This window comes from Eucalyptus grandis, chromosome 2, assembly GCF_016545825.1.
Source record: "Eucalyptus grandis isolate ANBG69807.140 chromosome 2, ASM1654582v1, whole genome shotgun sequence".
Taxonomy (NCBI): Eukaryota; Viridiplantae; Streptophyta; class Magnoliopsida; order Myrtales; family Myrtaceae; genus Eucalyptus; species Eucalyptus grandis.
The window spans coordinates 1,185,106-1,206,752 of NC_052613.1; the positions used below are offsets into that span (position 1 = coordinate 1,185,106).

Here is a 21,647-nt window from a genome sequence, read left to right on the forward strand (position 1 = left end):
TCTTTTTTAAATTCAATAACTACTTTCTAATCGACGATTACAGGCTTAAAAGATCCACATCTTACTCTTTGTAAACCCCAATCAACCACAGAACTCAAAGTCATACATCAACTTTGCTATATGGATCCAACGCATGAGAAACGTTCTATTAGCCAAGTATCTCCGATGTAATCGCACGTCAACCGTCGACTCACCATGTTTCCCGAACCAAGCCATACGGCTTGGGATTGTGTTTACCAATTGGACATAATTTGAGAACCAAAAAAAAAACGGGGTACCCTTAGGGTCTGGTCGGCCAATTAATTTATATATATATTCTTTTTGCACCAACGCTTAGCGATTGTGTTTACGTCACATCACAGTTGACTAAAAAGATATAATTTGTGTCAACTATTGTGTTTACTTTAAAACTAAAAGACCATTTGTGTCGACACTTTCGCATGAGGATGAAAATTGGGAGTCACATGGATCCCTCGTAGCGCACGCAAGCCAACCAGCTAATGCCCTAGCTAGAAAGCTATATTATAAATAAATAAATAAATGCAACCCGACATCCTTGCCTCGGGCGGCGTGGGCCTACATTCTTCGGTTCCACATCAATTGCCAACCACTCCCAAAATCAAATTTCTCTCTCTTTCCTGTATGGCAATGACGTCGGGGTCGAGATCGGAGACGAACTTGGTGAATTCGGGCCAGTTGTTCTTTACGCGGAGGAGAAAGCTGCTGGCATTCCACGTCAGGAACTTCAGTGGCTCTCTCTTCTTCTTCTTCTCCTCGCCCGCCGTGTCGCCGTCGTCGCCGCCATGAGACAGAGCGGGCTTCTTGTTGGAGCCGTCCTTCTCCACGGGCTTGAAGAATCGCTTCATCCTGCGTCTGCCCCCCTTCCTGCTCTCTCCCCCTCACCCTCTCTCGCGCTCTCTCTCTCTCTGGGGTGTCGAGGAAGGACCCTGCAAAGTTGCAGGGACTGTACTGGGATCCGCCTCACTCGTCGGGCTCGTCGTCCGTCCCGGAAAGGTGCGTCTCCACTCCATCTTCGTTGGACCCTTCATCGCTTCGACAATTTGTACGAGGAAAGATGGGTCCAAGACAGCTCCCGTTCGTTCATGGGTTCGACAAGGTTAATGTCTGAATTTGTGTCGTTCAGATCAATCCAGCTTCGTCGTGGACCGATGAAAGCAGCGGCCCGTGAGCCCGCAGGAGTATTAAATGTCCGAGGCTCTTGTTAGTTGTTACCGGTAAATGAAGGAGGAGGTATGATGGTCAGTTTCAATGCACTGTTCGTCTCGATTCTAAGGGTGATCGGTTCCCTTCAGTCCAATTTCAATGTGAAATTGGGAACCGGACCAAGAGGCAAGTTCTCAAGATTGGAAACTCGAGACCAGACCAATTAGTACTAAGATCGACAACTGGACAAAAAATGGATATTTTTATTTTTTAAAGAAATAATTAAAAAAGAAAAGTTAGAACTAAGAACCAAACCAACACTCTTGAAAACTAAAGCCAACTAGCCAATTCGGTCTAGTCTAAAGCAATTTCCGACTTGGATAATCTGTTTTGCACATCCCCACTCAATTTGATGTCGAGGATGATAGAGCATTGAGAATGACAACATTTCTTTGTTAAGCATGGGTAAGGAGCGTTTCAGAGTACTCATTGATAGCATCCTGGACATCGAGAGAAAATAAGTGAGACAATCTTATAAAAGAAAATGGGATAATGAGACAAATAATCCCTAAAATTTGGTCAAATATGCAATGTGGTCCATGAATTTTTAATTTGTTCAATATAATCCACAATCTTTAACCTTATGTGCAATGCCATCCCTAAACTTTTAATTTGTTTAATTTGGTTCCTAAACTTTTGGTAAATATTCAATTTAATCATTCGACTATATGGAAATGTTCAATATCATCATTCCATTAATTCAAGTTTAATAATAACATTATAAAATTTCATATAGTCTAGGAACTTGATCGAATATATACCAAAAATTTAAAGACCACACCGAATAAATTAAAAATTCATAGACAACATTGTAAATGGGGTTAAAGTTGAAGGATTATATTGAAAAAATTAAATATTTAAGGATTATATTGTATATTGAATCAAATTTCATAAATTATTTGTCATTTTCTCCAAAAAAAAAAAAAATCGTTGATGCAAAAATAAAATAAAAAGAAGGAAAGCGGGACAAGGGAACCATTGGTTCTTGGAGTTGGAGAATCGTCGCCCATTTTCGTTTGTTACCATATGGTCCTTCAGCTTAAAGTAACTTATAAAGAACAAATCGTTTTTTATTTATTTAATTTTATCCCCTTGAAGTATAACAATGTTGAAATCTCTATCCTGGAGCTTTTAAAATGTACTCAGTAATTATAATTGCTTGTCTAAGGTAATAAGAGATCGAGATTATGGAGAAGCCTCAACAAAGTCGTCGTAACAAGAAAATCGACTCCATAATTTTCAAGGTTCTAAACTTAGAATTACTTTCTATTTCGCAATCATGAAATGTAAATAATACATGGTCTTAATCCAAACACAATAAATTGGTGATATAACCTTGTGCTTTCATGTATTTCCATGAATAGTACGGAACATTGAAAATGTTGTTGTCAGCGTATTTGAACCGTCGGATGGACTTCGACTCGTTTGGATACATCCAATCCAACGACCGAGAGATGTACCAGGAACAACTCAGGCAATGCGAATTCTGGTTGTCATGATTCGGTGGAGAATGCGATTAACTAATGTGTTGTTGACAACGAAACAATTCGAATTATTGTGTCCAACATGGGGGGACCCTGCCCACCTTAATTGATAAAGAAGAAGCATTGATAATTTCATTTTGTGTCCCCCGCCAGTTGTGGATGAATTGGCTCTCTCTCTTATATTCTCTCTTTTTCTTTGCTTTTCCACACCATTGGTCACCCATCTTTCCAAAGATAAAAGAATATATACCCATTCACAAAAAAAAAAAAAAAAAAAAAGGGCCACCTCTTCATAATAAAAAATAAGATAATAGTAAATTTTGGTAAAGTCATCAATAAGAATAGCAATCAACAAATCAAAGAGCGTTGACTACCAATCATCAATAAGAATAGCAATCAACAAATCAAAGAGCGTTGACTAGTCATCAAAGAAATTATCAATGGAATACACTAATTATCGATGGGAATCCTCACTAATATCAATACATAATTGACAATGGTATACATAGCTTCTTTTAATAAGTGTTTCTAGATAATTGATAACTGCTCTATTGTTATGTCTATGGCCACCATTTTAGAATTTTGTTATTACTCATGGATAAATGCCATTGTGATTTTTTGTGATCACAAATAGAATTAGAAAGTTATTTGTTTAAAAGATAAGATTAGAAAGTCATCTTTTCTAAATTCAAAAACCATTTTATAACTCACGATTGTGAGCTTCAAAGATCACCATGGCACTCTGTGTAAACCCCAATCAATTACGGAACTCGAAGTCAAACATCAATTTTACCATCAGGATCCAACGCATGAAGTACATTCTCTTAACCAAGTACCTGCGATGTAATCGCACAGCAACCGTCCCCAGCCAAGTTTCATCATGTGTCCCCAACCAAACCGGTTAATTTAAATACATACATTCTTCCACCCCTTGCGGTCGTATTTACTTACATCACAGTTGACTAAAAGACATAATTTTTGTCAACTATACTTTAAAATTCACGCACTTTCGCATGAGGATGAAAATTGGGAGTCACATGGATCCCTCGTAACGCACGCAAACCAACCACCTATGCCCTAGCTAAAAAGCTATATTATAAATGAATGCATGACCCGACATCCTTGCCTCGGGCGGCGTGGGCCTACATTCTTCGGTTCCACATCAATTGCCAACCACTCCCAAAATCAAATTTCTCTCTCTCTCCTTTCGGTCGGATCGCTCCAGAAAACACCTCTCTCTCTCTCTCTCTCTCTATCATTCACACGTGCCAGAGTCGACGACGATCGAATCGCTTGTGTCAGAACCCCGAATTCCGTCCGCCAGAGCTTTAGAGATGTACTCCCAGATACCAAGAATCGTCGAAAACAAGCTCTGCTTGCATGCTCCCGTGAAAAGAGCAGAAACAAAGCTTTGATTTTGAATTCTGGATGTACATTAAACAGCTGAAATCTCAAAGACCCATCTCGGTGATTCCTTGAAATTTATGAAATTTAATAGAAATTCTATATTTGGGGAGCCGAGGCCGGATCGACGTCAAGATCCAGTGAGAACCCGTTTTGGAAATCCCCGTGAACGATGAGCGATGACCCATCTCTTGTCATCGCTTGGAGATTTAGCAAGAACCACAAACGTCCCACCTCATCTTTCCAGCAATTTTTCCCGAAGATCTTCCCGAGAAAAGTTACAGAGGGAGGAAAATTCATGAATTTGTGTGTTTACAATCTCTATCTTCGATCTGGGTTGCGTGGATTTTTCCCAGATGATCAAGAATAACGAATCTATGGAACGAAAAAAGACAAGGGAAAAAGGGAACGAATGAGCGTGTAAAGAATGTGAATCACGACCTGCGGCTTTGCTGCTTCGTCTTCTTCCTGAAAACGACCTCAGTGTCGAGGCCGAACCCGTCGATGCTCCTCGACTCCACCAGCTCCGACTCCCGGAACATCTCCACCAGCGGATCCAGGCTGTAAAGGTCGTTGGCCGAGTACTTGTCCGTCCGGTGCCGGACCGTCACGTGCAGCACGCAGATCCCCCGGGCCGCAGCGTCCGCTCCACCTCCCCGACGAACTTCCAGGGGTACAGCGCGTGGTCGAACACGTTCGAGAACTCGAAGTCGAACGTCGCGTTCGGGAAGGGCTGCGCGTGGAAGTCGCCCTCCACCACCAGCGGCGGGCGGGGCACCAGATCGATCCCGATCGAGTCGTTCACGCCCACCAGCTTCAGCGCCGCCACCTCCTGGCCGACCCGCGCCCCGATGGAGAGCGCCCTCCACGACTCGGCGAGGAGGCCGCGGCGCTTCAGGCTGTCGAAGAAGCGGGCGAAGACGCGGACCTTGCGGTCCCAGTCGCGGGTGGTCCAGATCTTGCGGAGGTTGGGGTTGAGCGTCTTGTTGAGCTGGTGCTGGATGTAGGCCTCGTAGGAGGTGTACCCGGAGCGGATTCGGATGCCGCCGCCCCCGCCGCCGCCGCCGCCGGAGACGGCACCGGAGGAGGCGGGCGGCGGGTGGGCGGCGGCGGAGGGGCTACGGCGGAGGGGGGTTTGGGAGGAGAGGAGGAGGAGGACGACGGAGAGGGAGAGGAGGAGGGAGAGGGCGAAGGGCTTGAGGAGGAGAGGCAGCTTGGAGATGGCGAGGACTCTCATGTCTGCATGAAGAGATAGAGAGAAAGAAAGAGAGAGGATGATGTATTTGTATGGGAGAGTTTTTTGTTTCCGAGTGAGGTTTTGTCTTTTGTTCTTTTCGATTTGGGAAGATGTACTCTCGCCGGGGTGGGTGTTTTGTTTTCACTTTTGGCAACTTCCCAAATACAAACCCCCTTGAGTTTGATTTGGAAAAAAAAAGGAAAAAGGGGAAAAAGGGGAAATCCTATAGATTAACCATATTTTTACTTGTCACGGGTTGAAACTTTTCTAGTCGAGGACAGCCCATACGGCGCCTGATGAGTCGGAACACCAGGCCTGCCTTCTCTTGATAGGCCGTTTGCAAGGACGGTATGGTCATCGCATTCTCATCTTTGATTGAACTACACTCAATATAATTCCAATATCCAATCCCTCGAGCAAAACATACAGAGCACTTCAGTTTGGGCTTGGGCAACAATTAGTTTTGTCTTTTGATAGGGGGGAAAAAGAAATAGGACCATCATCACAAGAAAGACGTTAGCTCCAGACCAATTTGCGCACGAGAAAGTAACCCCACTATTAAAGATCCTCTAAGATAATAATAATTTCGATCTTCGATTCGTAACACGAATATTCTGAGGTCATTCTCACAAACCAATTGTATCAACCCTTCTGTATATCTCACACACTTCAACCCAATGCCAGAAACTCTAATTTCAGCCCACAATTGTATCAACCCTTCTACATATGGTGATACTCTCCTCCACCCAATTGTCCCAAGCCCTTGTTGCTGAGTATTATGTTGCTCACTTAACGTTTTTGACAATCATTTTCACTTCCTTGGGACTTACATGAATGACAACACTTGGCCAACAAAGCATGTCACTCTCTCCATCGATTGCTTCCTCTGATCAAAACACATTAGTGAATCTCCAGTCACTTGGGCCTTCCTTAACAAGTGTGGCATCCCAACCAAATACGCTCTCTCAACAACACTTTCTTTTGCCAACTAGATTTCTCTTGATCTTAGCAAATCAAGGAAGGTTTTTTCTTCTTGTAGGAAACATGGCAACAAATCTCTTCTTTGCATCCACCCAAAAATTTTGGAATATCTACATGGATACCATCTCTACTTTCCTACCCAAGGACAGCCCTATACAACGCTTGATGAGCTAGAATAGCAAGCCAATTTGCCCTTGATAAACCATTCTTAAAAACAATATGGCAAATTGCATCCTTATCACTAACCGTATCATGCCTAATTTACTTCAAAAGATTTCCGGCACACTTGATCTTAGCAAAAACAAAAAAAGGACAGGTTTTTTTGTTTTTTTGTTTCTAACGAAATTCTTTTGAAAAGAACACTTTCGACGGAACACAAAACCAAAGAAACAAAAGAACAAAATCGGAACAAAGGCGACGAACTCTTCTCCTTCGTGCGTGCTCGTCGCTCCTCTCGTCGGCTGAAGCTTCCGGCTCCCACTCGGCTGACTTCTCCGGCGACTCCTCACCCGGTGACTCCAGGTATGGTTTGGCGCGACAGATACGGCTCGCTCGAGCCTTGAGCGAGCGTTGTTCGCCCAGATTTGCCGCGCCGAAGGGGGAGCAACGCTCGCTCGAGAGCGAGCTCGAGCTGCAGCTCGATCTGCAGCTGCTCGAGCTCCCCTTCGCTCGAGCAGCAGCTCCAGTGATGCGGCGGCGCAGCTCGGAGACGACCGAGGCGGCGGCGCGGGATCGAGGGAGGGAAGTGGGAGCGGCGGGAGTGATGCGGCGGAAGGCGGAAACCGCCGAAAAAGCCGGCGCGGTCCGGTGTGAAGAGGAGGAGGTGTTTCCAAGCGGCGACGGCGGCGATGCCGGCGTCGCGTTGAGGAGCGAAGAGGAATCGGAGAGTAACGGAGGGCGAGGGGTGGGGCGACAGGTGATGAGGCGATCGAGCATGGTGGCGAAGCAAGTGATCAGCATCGAATCTGCTCTTTGGCTTGGGGTTCGTCTCTCAGCTCTGGGTGGATACCCTCGGTAAGTGATGGAATTCTTCATCTTGGTTCGTGTAGCAAAACCTCGCGTGCCTGCAGAAGATTGTCCATTGAAAAATTTAGGTGGGTTGTGCTGTAACAGGTGACTTTGAACGGTAACGAAGGCTTAAAAGTGTTGTCCTTATAACAACTCATGGAGTTTACTAGTATTCGTCTTGGTTCTTGTAGTTTTCTGTTGTCTGTTGTGGGAAGCAAAAGTCGAAGTTATCTCTAGAAGTGTCGACGCTTTCTGGGTAAGGTTCCGTCCGACCACCCCATCTGTCTTCGATCGCGCTCGACACTTGGCCGTCCTTCTTCGTTTGGTTCTCTCGTCGTTGCTGCGTGCTGTTTCCGTTTAGTTTGATTCCCTGGTCAATTTGGTCGCTGCGCTGCGGGCTCTTGTTGTGAACTTGATCGTGCTTGCGCGTTGACTTCAGCGGGGTCTTGAGTTGGGGTTGGAGTGTTGGAGTGGGGGCGTGGCGGTTCTGGTTCTGCATGTCATCCGGTCAGTCGAACCTCTTTCGACCGTGTGGTCTAGACCGTTCTTGATCGCCTCGTGAAGTTCTTCGTTGGAATTCCCTTGCTGTATTGATGGCCAAATTAGAAGTGGCGGGACCCGTTTTGCCCTTTCTTGAACCGTCAATACTGTTCTAAGCACGACAAGAGTTGGTGTGAGTTCGTTGTGTGTATTTGTTAACTGAATCGGGAATACTTCCTTTATTCTAATCTTACTGTCTGCAAAATTTAAATGCTTTCCTGCTGGAAAATGAACCTTTGGTTTTGGAGCTTTTAGGCGTCTCAGTTCAGCGCTTTTTTGGGTTTTTGTGGAACCGTACATCGTGTGAGGCCTAACCTGACTAAGTGACTATATTGGAGATTGGGTGCTGAAAGGAGGATTGTTGAATGGGTTTCACTGTTGACGTTTGTCTGAACTGCTGTCTGGTTTGTTTCCTTGGGGAATGGCCACAGACTAAGATATGCTAGAGATTCTTCTTTTACTCAAAATGGGTATGTCAATAAATGTTCTTCAATGCTTGTGTATTAATTCGTTGGGGATGCCAAGAAGTTTTTTGAAGCCTCTAGTTTCTTTTTGATTTTGACTATGTTTCATCACAGTATAGAGTGGACCTTTAGATTAGCAAAACCTTAGTCTTATCTGAGAGGGGTGATGGTTGTCAAACTTGTAATCTCAAATGAGTGACGTGTGTTAATATTGGTAGAAAAGTTGTACTTTTTTGAATCATGCTAACTGCTCTATTATGTACCATATTCTTTATGTACCATATTCTTTGCAGATTTATTCTGTCTGTCTGTCTTCATTCTCTTCTTTTTGTGGAAGTTTATAATGCTTTAGAAATTTACAGGTATATAGAGAGAATTGCAGTTGTCTCTGTTAATAATGATAGCATCGCCTTCAGCAGTGATGACGCTATCTCAATGGATGTAAAATACAGGAGTGGAATCCAAAGTTTTTCACATTATCCCACGTCCCTGAGAAGTATCGGCAAGCAGTGTCCAAGTTTTTTAGAGAGTCTTGATTGCTCGGATGGCCGAAACCTGGCAAGTTCCTACCACCGCAAGCTAAAAGAGGCATATCACAATCGAAGAGAAGCTGAGAGACCCAGAGGTTGTAAGGCGGAGCAAGGAACATCTAATCAGACTTGATGAAATTGAGGACAGTTTGAGCAAGACTTATATTGCAGGGGAAGAGTTCAGCATGGCAGACAGGTTGAGCAAGACGGCTTATATTGCAGGGGAAGAGTTCAGCATGGCAGACGTAATGTTCATTCCGGTGCTAGCTCGTTTGGCACTCTTGAATTTGGAAGACGAGTATATAAACAGCAGGCCAAACATGGCCAAATACTGGAGTTTGGTTCAGCAAAGGCCTTCCTACAAAAAGTGATAGGAAGATACTTTGGCGGCTGGAGGAAGTACAGGACCCTGGCTAAAACTTGGTGCTTCATTTGGTTGAGGAACACGCTGAAGAAGTATTAACTTCTTTGTAGGAATATCTCAAAACTGTAAAAAGGAGGGTGGGGAAAGTTTTGGCTGTGAAAAGTCTTTAGGCAAAATTTACCTTTTGAATTGCTGTAAATAGGTTCTGTAGTGTTTCCTCTCTTAGTGTTGAAAGAGCAGGCAGTTGAATTTTTTCATGTACTGGACTGCTTTCTGTTCTGTATTCCCTTTAAGGTTGAAATAATTATGTAGAAAACAAGCATGTTATGAAAATAAAAAATTGTAAAGGTTCGATTATTTTGATTGCAAGCAGTGAACTTCATTGAGTTTGCAGTCTTAGAGCACAGTTCATCCGTATTCTAGATCTTTAAGATTCCTGATCTTTAGTAAAAGTTGGTGCAAGTTAGTATATCATAAGGCAGAGTAATGCTGCTGTAATTAGATGTCAAGAGTTATGAGCAAAAGAGAGTTGATTGAAGCACTCCCTTGGCGAACCGCAACGATTCCATATCTGAGTCCCGGATGAGGGACCAGGCCACACATCTTGTGAATAGCTTGGACCGACAGACAGGCAAGGATTGGAGAGACAGAGCACTTCCTCTGGCGTCTCTATAAAGTGGCTCTACTTCCTGAAAGCTTTTCAGATAGCAGTCCGCATCAGCTGCCCCGGCATAATTTTGGGAAGCAAGGTCTTCGCACATGGCCAGTGAACGACATTTCATTGGAGGGATCTGCCATTCTTTCCCTAACCTGAACGCCTGACCCTTGTTCTGGCATTACTTTCCAGATTACAATGAATTGCACAAGTGAATAATTCCATATTGTTGCTAATTGCTGTCGCAACAGCCACATTGCGCATCTCTCGAAGCAACTCAAGGCGGCGTATGTTTCAAGAACAATTTCATGATTAAAGAAAATAATTTTTTTCGAAATAATTTTCCAAGAAAATGTCCATTTTCAAGTTAGAAAATTTATTTTTTTAACTTTGAGTATACATGTATCTTTGACCATAATCATTTTTAGCCAACTAAACAAATGAAATTTCAGAAAACTAGTTGGCAGCGAATATTTTTACTTGAGTAAAAGCAAAAAGAACAATTATTCGATTGGCTGCGTTGCCTAGAAAAAAAAAAAAGTAACTAGTTCATGTTGAGATGTATGAAATTTTCGTTTAAGGGCGCACATATGAGCATGTTGAAAAAATTTGATACAAAACATTTTCTACGAAATATGCTATATGATCATGCTAAAAATGTTTGTCTTCACTAACCATGAACAAAATAAAATTAATGAGCATTTCATAATTTAGAATTCAATATCAATTTTAAACTTTATTAAAAAAATTAAAAATAAAAAATAAAAAATAAAACAGAAATTTTTTGCATCCTTATTCTAGGAACACATGTTTCTATTCTTTTTTTTATTCCAAGAACAGTTTTTTACACTTACCAAACGTATCATGCCTAATTTACTTCAGGCATTTAGTCCCTCAAGCAAGACAAATTGATCACTCCATTACAAAAACCAATTTCAGCCTATTTGGCCATTGTCAGGAAAGCAGTGTCAACTCCTAATTAATTTATGCATGGGAAGCCAATTTTTAGAGATCTTTTGAAATAATAATCATCACATCCCTGAATTTCTGGCACGCACACTCTAACGCTACTTCCCCGAACCAGTTGTATTAACCCTTTTACGTCTTCCACACTTCACCTTGATTGCTCAATGCTCCACCTTTCGGCCCGTATCGGTATGAGAGAAATCGAACCATGACAAATGCACTTTGCATCCTCCTATAAACATTGGGACGACAAAATTGCAAAATGAATTTTGTTCTTACGACTAAGGGAAAAGTACAAAAAAAAAAAAAAATTTTAATCCTATTATATTTGTATTATTTTAATCATAAACTTTTTAATTAAACTAAATCTCCTTCTAAAAGAAATTAATGATTAATTTTATTTAGTCTTAAACATTTTTACATTGGAACTAATTCAATCCATCCAGCCAATTTATGCCAGAAATTGTTGGCATGGATGCCGACCGTCTTACGTAGCATGACTAGACGGCCACATTGACAATTTTTTAATAATTTTTCAAATTTTTTATTAATAAAAAGAAATCTCAATATCAACATTAGTCATGTCACAGAAGGCCAGGCATCCACATCATTGATGTTCGGCCTAAATTGATCAAATAGATTGAATTGGTACTAATTTGAAAATGTTCAAAATTAAATCGGTTGTATGAAAAGTTTAGGACTGAATTTGTATGAACAATTTTGGTACTTTTTCCTATGACTAATGGAAACAATCTTTATCAAAAGACATTTCATCATGTGCATGGTTTTGCTTTATGGTTCCTATTTGCATCTGTATGACACTTTTGGGTTTGGACACCAACTCATCGTATATAGAAGGAATGTACCAAAGTACAGAAATGTCAATAAATAACCAAATCAGCATTTTCAACATGAACTAGTAACGACATTATACGGTTAGAGTTATAATATATGTGTTTTTAAGGAAAGAATTGCATGACACAACAGTAGTCTTGCATTCATGCTGTGCGTACATAAGTCTAGTGACAACTATTCAGAGGCATTTGAGACTTTGAAAAATTATCACATGAATTACCCATTTCGAACTCTAGTCTTTCTAGCTGTTTTCCCCCTCCCAAGGGCAGGTTCTTATGGTCATTTTTGAATATATGGATTGGAGCATCCGTGACCTTGAAGTTTACTCGGTGCAACAATTTACCACCTGCATTAGGTAACAGTCCATTCTGATGTTTCAAGTACATGGAATGGAAAGCACGTGAATACAATCCTTTTTACTCTACGAGAACGTGAACATGGACATGGACATGGAGAGGCACTTCCTGAGATGCCTTTTCGATGGAAAGAGGGCCATAGCTGAAGATATAAGAGGAACATAAAGTGTATTGTTGAAGTTGCCATGCAAGATTCAAAGTTCTGAACTTTCCAGCAGATTGGAAGCTGAGGCTATTATACACATGTTTATTGAGCCTAAGACTTGCAGAGACTCGTACGTTGACTATTGTCCTGACAGTAGAGAAATTTGATTCTTGCTCTCAACGTAAGTTCCTCTATATGCCCTACCTCTTCAAATGCTTTAGATGGCATTCCAGACAAATCTGTCAAACGAGGATCAGATGACTCTCCCAACTGATACATGATGTACTGATTATTGTTTTCTTCTTCACATCAACGAACTGCTTGACATGGCAACCCCTTTTGTTGACGAGCTCCTGTCTTTGCTCTAGCATGCCATCGAGCTTGAAGAACAGGAAGAGAAACCTGCCCTGGCCAAGAATTCACCGCCAATTTGATTTGATCATAATGGTAGATTTCGAGTGAGTTCGCAGACATCGCCTTGACACATTCATACTGTCTAAGCCACCAGATAGAGATTCACAAAATCCACATGTTAGAAAACTTTTCAGGCGTATCCTCAGCTCAGCTCCAGCCAAATGCCGTTGGCCCCTTGCATACTATCTTGGCTTCTGATGCCTCCACAATTGAATGCAGGAAGATACCCGGTGGTCAGCAATAATCACAACATCCACACTGCAAACAAGTGAACAGAAAGTCCAGTTTTCAAAGACACAAGAACATAGCCATCTGCACTGTCTTTGCAGCTGCCCTTTCTTTTGCAGTAGATTGCCGAATGCAACGTAATAACGTACCTTGAAAATGGCTTCTCTCTCTTTAAAACTCTTGGGAGAGAATATCCCCTCTCTCGTTAGCAGGAGAGATGGCAACAGAGGGCATACATTAACTAACGTGCGCCTCCTGACCATTTTCCTTACCAACCGGATATAATCCTCTTTGAATCTTTATGTGGACCTTGGATTTTCTGATGGTTCTTCTTTCTTTGAGCATTTGGAAGGCTTGATTGAGAGATACGGCTCTATTCTAAGTGTCCCTGATTCATCACAAGAAGTTCTGAATGACGTGGGGAGACTCGCATTGGGTTCTCTGCAGGAGTTCCAGCAAGATTCTACTCAGGAGCATTTGAATGTTACTCAATCGTCCTGGAAGGATATTCTTCTTGAGTCAAATGCAAGGAAAATGAATTTCCATGAGCCTCACATGATTGATGGTCGTAAACAAGTTCTAATACCTCGATCAGTGGTTTTGGAGGGTATTATTAAGTGGAATGATTTTCTTAGTGGACAGATTCTGGGGGAAAAAACGAGTTTAGGAGTTGTTGCTTTTCCAGCGAATTGATTATGGGGCAGAGATGGGAGTATTGACCTTCATGAGATTGGAAAATGGCTTATTCATGATCAAATTGGCCAATTCTTCTGTATAAGATTGAATTCTTAAAAAGGGTCCTGGCATATTGCGCATTTTCCCCTGCTTCTTAAAAAATGGGAGCCAAATCTGTTAAAGTTGGATGCTGAGAAAACTCGAGCTCCAGTTTGGGTTAAATTTTTTAAAGTGCCTTTGATGACATTAGAGAGTTTGAGTAATAGAGCTACAGCAATTGGATTTCCTCTCTTCCCTGATAAGATAAGGCAAAAGAGGAGGGTTCTCGTTTATCTTTTGCAGAAGGTTTTTACTGAAATAAATTTGCCTTTGCCTTTTCCTGATTCGGGGTCTTGTAATCTGGAAGATGGGTCCTAATCAGAGATGAAAGTAGAGTATCCACGGGCTTTGCGGAAACGTACTTTATGTAATAAGTCTGGTCACTCTACTAATGCTTGTTCTGCAGCACAGAAGTAGATGGTGGAGAATCACTGGATTCCAAGGCACTCCTGTGCTAATGAGGTTAAGGTGCTGTTAAACAACCAGGAGATTCGGTTGGAAAATTATCTGATATTGGGATAAGGAATCATTCGCAGGTGGATGAAACGCACGATGTTGGAAAGAGAAATGAGTTCTAGGTGGATGAATCACTGACAGCTGCAAATTGGCGGTGGCAATAAAGTTTGGGAGTTCTCCTATGTCTGTCTCGAACTCTCTGCGAATTAGAAAGTTCATGGCAAGCACCCATCTTCCGGTGAGGACGAAATGGAGGAAGTTTTGCAAGATAGTGGTATAGCCTCTGTCATTAATGATGACCCTATCCTCTCATGTTCTGCTCCTTCAAGGAAAGCTACAGAAGCTGCTAAAGTGCATGGTGAGATAATGAAGCAGATTGCTCAATCCAGGAGAGGAAGGAAGAGGAATTTGTCGACTGATCTGCAGCACGTGGCCGGTGAAGTCCAGCTCCTCCATCTTGAAGTAATAATATAATATCTTGGAATATGAAGGGTTTTGGCGAATGTCTCAAACGCAGAAAAGTAATAAAAGTTGAGAGGACGTCTATCCATTTGTTTTGTTTGCTTGAAACTTGAGTAAAGGTCCAAAGGACAAGAACGCTGAGAAAAGAGGAAATAGAGCTTTCCCAAATGTGACTTGGATTCACAATTAGAAAGTACGTGATTATGAAAGCATTTGGATTTTTATTAAGAGGGGCAAATTTGTAGATATTATACATATACATGGGCAGTTTATACATTGAAGATTCCATACAATGACAATTCTTTTCTCTTTACTATTTTGTATGGCTTCAAACGAGCCTGAAGAAAGGAAGCTCTTGTCTTACTTGATTGCCGGCCCTTGTGGGTGATTTCAACACCATCGTTCCCCATTGGAGGCTAGTAATGCTGATGTTGCTGATTCAGTCGTTAGGGAAGATTTTGAATAGCTGTCTGTTCGATGCCGAGTTGCAAGATGTAAAGTCTACTGGGAATATTTTTGCTTAAAGCGGCAAAAGAACACAAGATTCTGTTGCCAGGAAAAGGGACAGAGCACTAACTAATATGAGCTGGCTTCAGAATTTTCCCTTTTCAGCTGCTGATTTTCTTCCTCCAGGAATTTCAGACCGTTGTGCTGTCAATTGTGACCAAATAAGCGCACCAAAACCCTTTTAGATTCTTCAATTACTGGTGCTAGCATCCCCAGTTTTTGAACTAGTCGAGTCAGCACGGACTTGTGCTGTTTCAGGATGTTCTGTGTTCAAGCTATATGAGAAGCTTCAAAATGTTAAAGCAGCTTTAAAGAAACTCAATAGTGAGCAACTTTTGTCAAATTAATGAGCAAGTGAAGCAAGTGCAAGAACAGTTGACAGCTTTGCAGGCACAAATTAATTCAGGTGGGCCAGTTCCAGATGTATAAGTATAGGAGCATTAATTTAAACTCAGAACTGAGTTTGAAGACTCAAGAACGGTGAAGAAGCCTTTTTCAAACAGTTGGGGGATAAAAACACACATACATTCATAGAATGGTTAGAATAAGAAATTCCAAGGGATCCCTTAGATTACTATACTCTGGAGATGGAAGAAAGCTTGGGCATAAGGCCATAGCAGCGGAGGCTAACATAACTGCTATTTCACGGATTCCAAAAGTGAAAAATGCATCTAAGATGACCTAGTTCAGGCCTATTTCTTGTTGTAATGTCATTTATAAATGCATTACCAAGATTAAGGCAAATAGAGATTTTGCCATTTTTTTATTAATGTCAGCCAGTCTGATTTTGTTAATGATAGAAGGATTGCTAATAATGCTTAGTTTGCGCATGAACTAGGTAAAAACTATCATAGCAATCGTATTTCTCCTCGAAGAATGAAAAAAGCTGACACAATGGAGGCTGTCGGCTCAGTGAATTGGGATTTTGTCCTCAGCATCTTGCAGACTATTAAAGTGCCTGAGAACTTTATTTAACGGATAAGGGTAGGCATTACTCCCCCGTACTTCTCAGTCAGCTTGGATAGAGGCTTGAAGGATTTCTTAAAGGGGAGAGGGGACTGAGGCCAGGAGATCCTTCATCTCCATCTTTCTTTGTAATTACCACGAATGTCTTCTCTAGAATGTTGGACTCAGGCGCACAACATTGAAGGATCAGGTATTATCCACCTTGTGCTGAGGTAAAATTTACTTATTTGAGTTCTGCTGACGATTTCTTGATATTTTGGATAGGAGATAGGGCATCCTTGTTGGATGTACTCTCTCTTTCTCAGGAATTTCATAGTATGTCTGGCCTGAAGATAAATCCTGAAAAATCTCAGCTTTAGTCTTCCTGGAAATAAGTTTGATCACAGCAAAGATCTTCTTTGACTGAGTAACTTTCAGAGGATCTCGGCAACTTTCGAAGAGGATCTCTTCCTGTCAGAAATCTTGGCCTTAACTCATTTCAGGAAGGCTAATTGATCGTGATTAGTAAGCCAATGATTGATAAGCTGAGTTTTAGAAAGGATTAGTGGACTTCTACGAACTCAGTTATGCAGGAAGATTGCATTTGATATCATCAGCTATGTATAGCATGGTTAATTACTGGACTCAGATCTCGGTCTTGCCAAAGGAAGTAATTAAAGTTGTAGGAAGCTAGCGTTCTGCTTTTCTGTGGAAAGGTCAAACTGCGCATGCTTATGGAGCAAAAGTGGCCTGCTTTGATGTATGCATTCCCAATTTTGCAGGGGGCCTTGATCTTAGGAATCTTGCTTTGTGAATGCTGCTTGTATCCTCAAGAAACTCAGCAGATTGCTTCTAAAATCATGCTCTTTATGGGTTGCATGGGTTAATTCTACATTGATGAAGGGGTCTAGTTTGTGGCAAGCCAAGGAAAGATCAGACAGCAAAGATGCGTGGAGGAAAATGCTCAAACGAAGGCATTTATTTAAACCACATATCAAGCATCTGGTAGGTAGTGGAGAAACTTTCTTTAGGATAAGATGAATGGCATCCATATGGGATCTTGATTGAAAAATATTCTCTGAATCTTTTATACCTTTAGGTTATAAAGCAACCATTGCAGATGTTATTAGGGCAAATGACTGAGATGGCCTTTAGCAAGGTCTGTTGATGGCCTTTAGCAAGGTCTGTTGATCTGCTTTGAATTATGGATCGCCTTTGGCAAGGTCTATTTGCTGGATCATCTAGTGGCTCTTTCTCTGTAAAGGAGGCTTGGAAGCTAGACAGGAAATATGGGAACAAAGTGACTTGGCAAAGGCTTGTGGATTTGGTATAATGTGCTAGGCTATGGCTTTACAACTTGGATGGTGACTCATGATAGGTTGCACACATGGTCCAGGATGAAAACTTGGTGGGCATGGATAGCACTAGTGTGCTATGCAGACGACATGAAAAATCTCAAATGCACTTGTTTTTTCAAGATTATCTTCTGAAAGCAGATTTGGGAAAGTTTTACAGCTACTCTCCTGTCGAAGATTTGCAAGTGACAGGAAGGATGAATTTACTTGGGTCATGCAGAACGTGGAGGGGAATAGTTTTAAGTTAGCCGGGCATGCAACAATTTATTATCCCTGGAGAGAGAGGAACTTGGTGAAGCATGAAAATACATCCCCTCAAGCTCACCGTGTCCTTGATGCAGTTGATTTTTCTTTAATAGTCTCTGTAGAAGTTATGATTCAGGAAGGAAATTAGAAACTTACTGCTGATGTTAAGAGTTTGTGCAGAAATTGGCAAGTTCATGTGACTAACTTTTATGTAATCAGGCATGGTTTTGAGTTTGCATCCCTAAATCATTTTCTCCGGCTTGCAGTTGGTACCGGCAGTGTGGATGTGGAACATATGATTTAATGTTGTTCTTTTGATGTGTAGTTCGCTGTTAGTGGTCTTGTATGGGATGTAATCCTCCCCTGCTTTATTCCACAGGTTGTGCAATAAAATGGATAATCGATTATCAAAAAAAATTGTATAAGATCACAGGTCAAATATGTCTACTGTACTTTCAACCATGCCAGGTTCCCCAAATAAGTACCTTTGACAGCATGACCATAGGGTCTTGTGGAAATAATTTGGCTCAGCAATGCTTAGCAACTGAACAAAGCTCGAGTGTTCAATCTCCCATTTAAAGATACCTCAACAAGTCATCTTTCTTGTCTTGTGAAGCTTCTTTAGTTGCTCATTTTGAATGAGGGACAGAATTTTTAAGTCCACTGACCAGCATAGATACAGTAAAACACAAGCTTTCTGAGCGCAGCAGGATTTGCCGCAAAAGAATCTCCACTTCATAGAGAAAACAGCAATGACTGCGCACATCATCTTATAGCCAGCAGCAAACAACCATGGCCACCCTATTTGTCTCACCAGACATGAACCAAGGACAGATACATAAGGGCAGCCAAAGATAGCTGAGGCAGGGAACCAACACAGTCCAATTCCCTCTTCTTCCCAAGAACATTTTTAACGCCCATCAAGTACCCTTCGATGTCTTATCCGATCCTTCCAGAACTCATCCTTCTTTCCTTTCTTCTTGGGTCTCACTGAACCCATTTTGCTATTGACTATACCAAGAATAGCACTCCTGTCCTTCCTATTGTTTAATGCTGCTTTTACATCCAATATTTCCCTGAGCTTTTGGTATGATCGGGCATCTGGCACCTGTCCACTTTTTACCATCTTCTTGTGATAAAAGAATGCCCTCCTGAAATCACGAACACGGACAAAGGCATATATCATGGTCGAATAAGTGATAGAATCAGGCTTCAGATTCAAAGTTGCCATTTCTTTCAACAGTTGGGGCAACTTCAAGTGCTGACCTCCTCGTGCATATGCATTAATCAGCATATTATAAGTCATAACAGTTGGCTGCAGACCTATCTTCCCAAATTCAGAGATCACATCTCTAGCTTCAACGTAGTGACCTTGCTTAGCAAATCCATCAAGGAGAATGTTAAACGTAACCCGTGTCCCTTCAACTTTCTCGATAATCATCATCTTCCATATTGTCATTAACATTTTGGTGTCACCAGAACGCCTAAATGCATCCAGGAGAGTGGTGTAGGTTTCAATCGAGGGTTTGATTCCTTCTCTTAGCATATCCTCAAATGTTGAGTAAGCTTTTTCATGCCAACCACTTACGGAATAAGCATGAACAAGAGCTGTATAAGAATGTAAATTCGGTTTTATACCAACTCTCCTCATCCTCATGAACGCATCTGCAGCCATGTCACTCATTTTCCTCTGCCTGCCATATGCACTAATCAAGCATGTATATGAAGTGGCATTTGGCTCCAAGCCCATCTCTTGCATATCTTTAAGAAACTTTTTAACAATCTCAGGCTGTATCCTTCTGCTGTATGCATCCATCAGGATATTAAACGTGGCAGCAGTGGGTTTGAGGCCTTTTACTTTCATTTCAGCAAAGAGACCCTCAGCTTCTTCAATCTGATTGGATTTGCTATAAGCATCCATTAATGTGTTGTATACGATGACATTTGAAGGGATACCTTTCTTTTCCATTTCCACTTGGATAATAAGAGCTTCCTTCTTCAGCCCCTCATCACAGAATGATTTTATTAGAGCACCCATAACTTCTGAACTCCATTTAACTCCCTTTCTATTCATCTTCTCAAAGAACTCCCACGTTTCTTTAGCACTGTGGCCATTCTTCCTCATGACTGTGATGACTATAGAGCATGTCACGTGATCCGGCTGAACATTATTAGCCTCCATTGCCTCATACACCTTCCAAGCATCCTCGTAGCTGAAACGTACGATTAAGTATCTCATTTAGAACGTCTGGACACATGGGAGAAGTAAAAGGCAAGGGAATTACAGATTAAAGGAAGACAACTATTGCCAGAAAAAGAAAAATTCAATGTCATTGATGAAAGGACGATTGCAGCTGTCTAGGGTATGTTCTTATTTTGTTTCTGCAGAGACTCATGTAGGATATGAACAACATGGTCTAGATCTTGAACAGTGATCCAACAGATTGTCCTTCAGACTCAGAAGAATAGAGTCAAAAGCCAAAAATTTACTCCCACCAAGATATTACACAATGACAGGAGATTCAGACCTCGTCCAATTCAACAGGACAATAAGATAAAACTACTTTCTCCAAAACTAAGCTTAAATCAGCCTCAAGGACTTTGCTGATCTTACTATCGACAAAAGCACAATTGGTGTCACACAAAGTCAATCGTGACGCGGCATAACAAATAAAGAAGCACGAAACCAACGAACAAACTGAATACCTGCCGGAGCTCATCAGCCCTGAAATAGCAGAATTGTAAACACGAACATCCCTGAACTCTTCCTTGTTCGGCAGGTTTTCGAACAAGACCAGCAATTTGGCCCCCATTTTAGCTCTTCCCAACATGGGAAACATGACGGAGCATGCTCGAGCGGTAACAAGCGACGGCTCCCGCAACCCCATCCACTCGAAAAAGTAGACGCTGCTTCCCCACAAGCCCCTCCTTTCCATAATCCCCAACACCTCCACGCACTCTTTCGCGCTAATCTTCCCCTCGAAACCCCCCAACAACTCCCCCAACGTCGTGTTCACCGGCAACCTCCTCGCAAGTTTCAAAATTTCGCCGACCACGCCCTCGGGCGACCCTTTCGGGGCCGACCCAGAAGACCCCATCTCCTCCGCATCTCCGACGGCCGGCGCCGACGCATCCTGGGCATCGGTATCCGCACCGAAGCCGTCGGGAGCGAGGCGCCAAGAAGAGCGCCGGTTGCTCTGGAGGGAGACCCGCCCTTCGCCCGGCGGATCGGGGGCGGGGGCGCGAGAATTGAAGAATCTGAGAATTGGGTCGTCGCCGCTGCCGTCTTCCTCCGCCCGCCGCGGCTGCGACTGCGGCAGCACCTCCGGCCGCCGCCGCCGCCGCCGCAGCAGCAGCTGCTGCTCTTCATGTTGCTGGAGGTGAGGAAGGAAGATGGGAGAAGAGGGAGAGGGAGAGGCTGCGGATAGGGAGGGAGGGTTGCTGTTGTTGTTGTTGTTGCTGCTGCTGGAGGTGGTGGAGATGGCGGGGACGGAGCAGGATCTGGTGAAGTGAGCGGGAGGAGGATGGCGGAACGGGAATGGCAAGCGCTGGTTCGTGAGAGCCATCGTCTCGTCCCCAAAAAGATCGAATTTTTGAGTGCCTTCCCTCGCTGAGTACCGAGCTGAAATTTGTACTGTCGACTGTAACAGTCCTATTCCTAATCAGAACCATTTTTCTATCTCCGAAATAGAACACAATTTTATTATTTTAATTCTGAAATAAATTTTTAGTCCAAAATAAAGTTGGAACAGAAATGTTTTATATTTCTGAAATATAAATGAAGAATAAAAACTTTTTTCATCACTGTTCTTGCTACTAGTCAGCCACCCACTTGCCATTGTTTACCACCACTGGTCATTCTCATTCTCGCTATTAGTCAGCCACCCACTTGCCGCGCCACCATTGGTCTTTGTCCCCGTTGCCCTCCGTCGGTGGCCGGCTGTTATCATCTGTTCATTGCCATTGCTCAAGAGAGAAAAATTCCAAGTCATTATCAAACGAATTTTTATTCCGCCAATAAAAATTTTATGTCATTACCAAACGCTT

General features: G+C 42.4%; 1 protein-coding gene and 1 non-coding gene across 2 annotated transcripts; both read right to left on the bottom strand.

Moving 5' to 3' along the window:
* Positions 1 to 3,609: 3,609 nt before the first annotated feature.
* Positions 3,610 to 5,466, bottom strand: LOC104434235. Its single transcript, XR_005547978.1, has 2 exons — positions 3,941 to 5,466; positions 3,610 to 3,909 (listed from the first exon to the last, which is right to left on the bottom strand). It is a non-coding gene; the product is annotated as an uncharacterized LOC104434235 (transcript).
* A 12,514-nt stretch (positions 5,467 to 17,980) lies between these two features.
* On the bottom strand, positions 17,981 to 21,229 carry LOC104417254 (pentatricopeptide repeat-containing protein At5g50280, chloroplastic). The gene is made up of 2 exons (XM_010028566.3): positions 20,307 to 21,229; positions 17,981 to 19,813 (listed from the first exon to the last, which is right to left on the bottom strand). Exons 1-2 carry the CDS (start codon positions 21,164 to 21,166, stop codon positions 18,511 to 18,513), a joined length of 2,163 nt encoding a protein of 720 aa, XP_010026868.2. The 5' UTR covers positions 21,167 to 21,229; the 3' UTR covers positions 17,981 to 18,510.
* Positions 21,230 to 21,647: the final 418 nt, after the last annotated feature.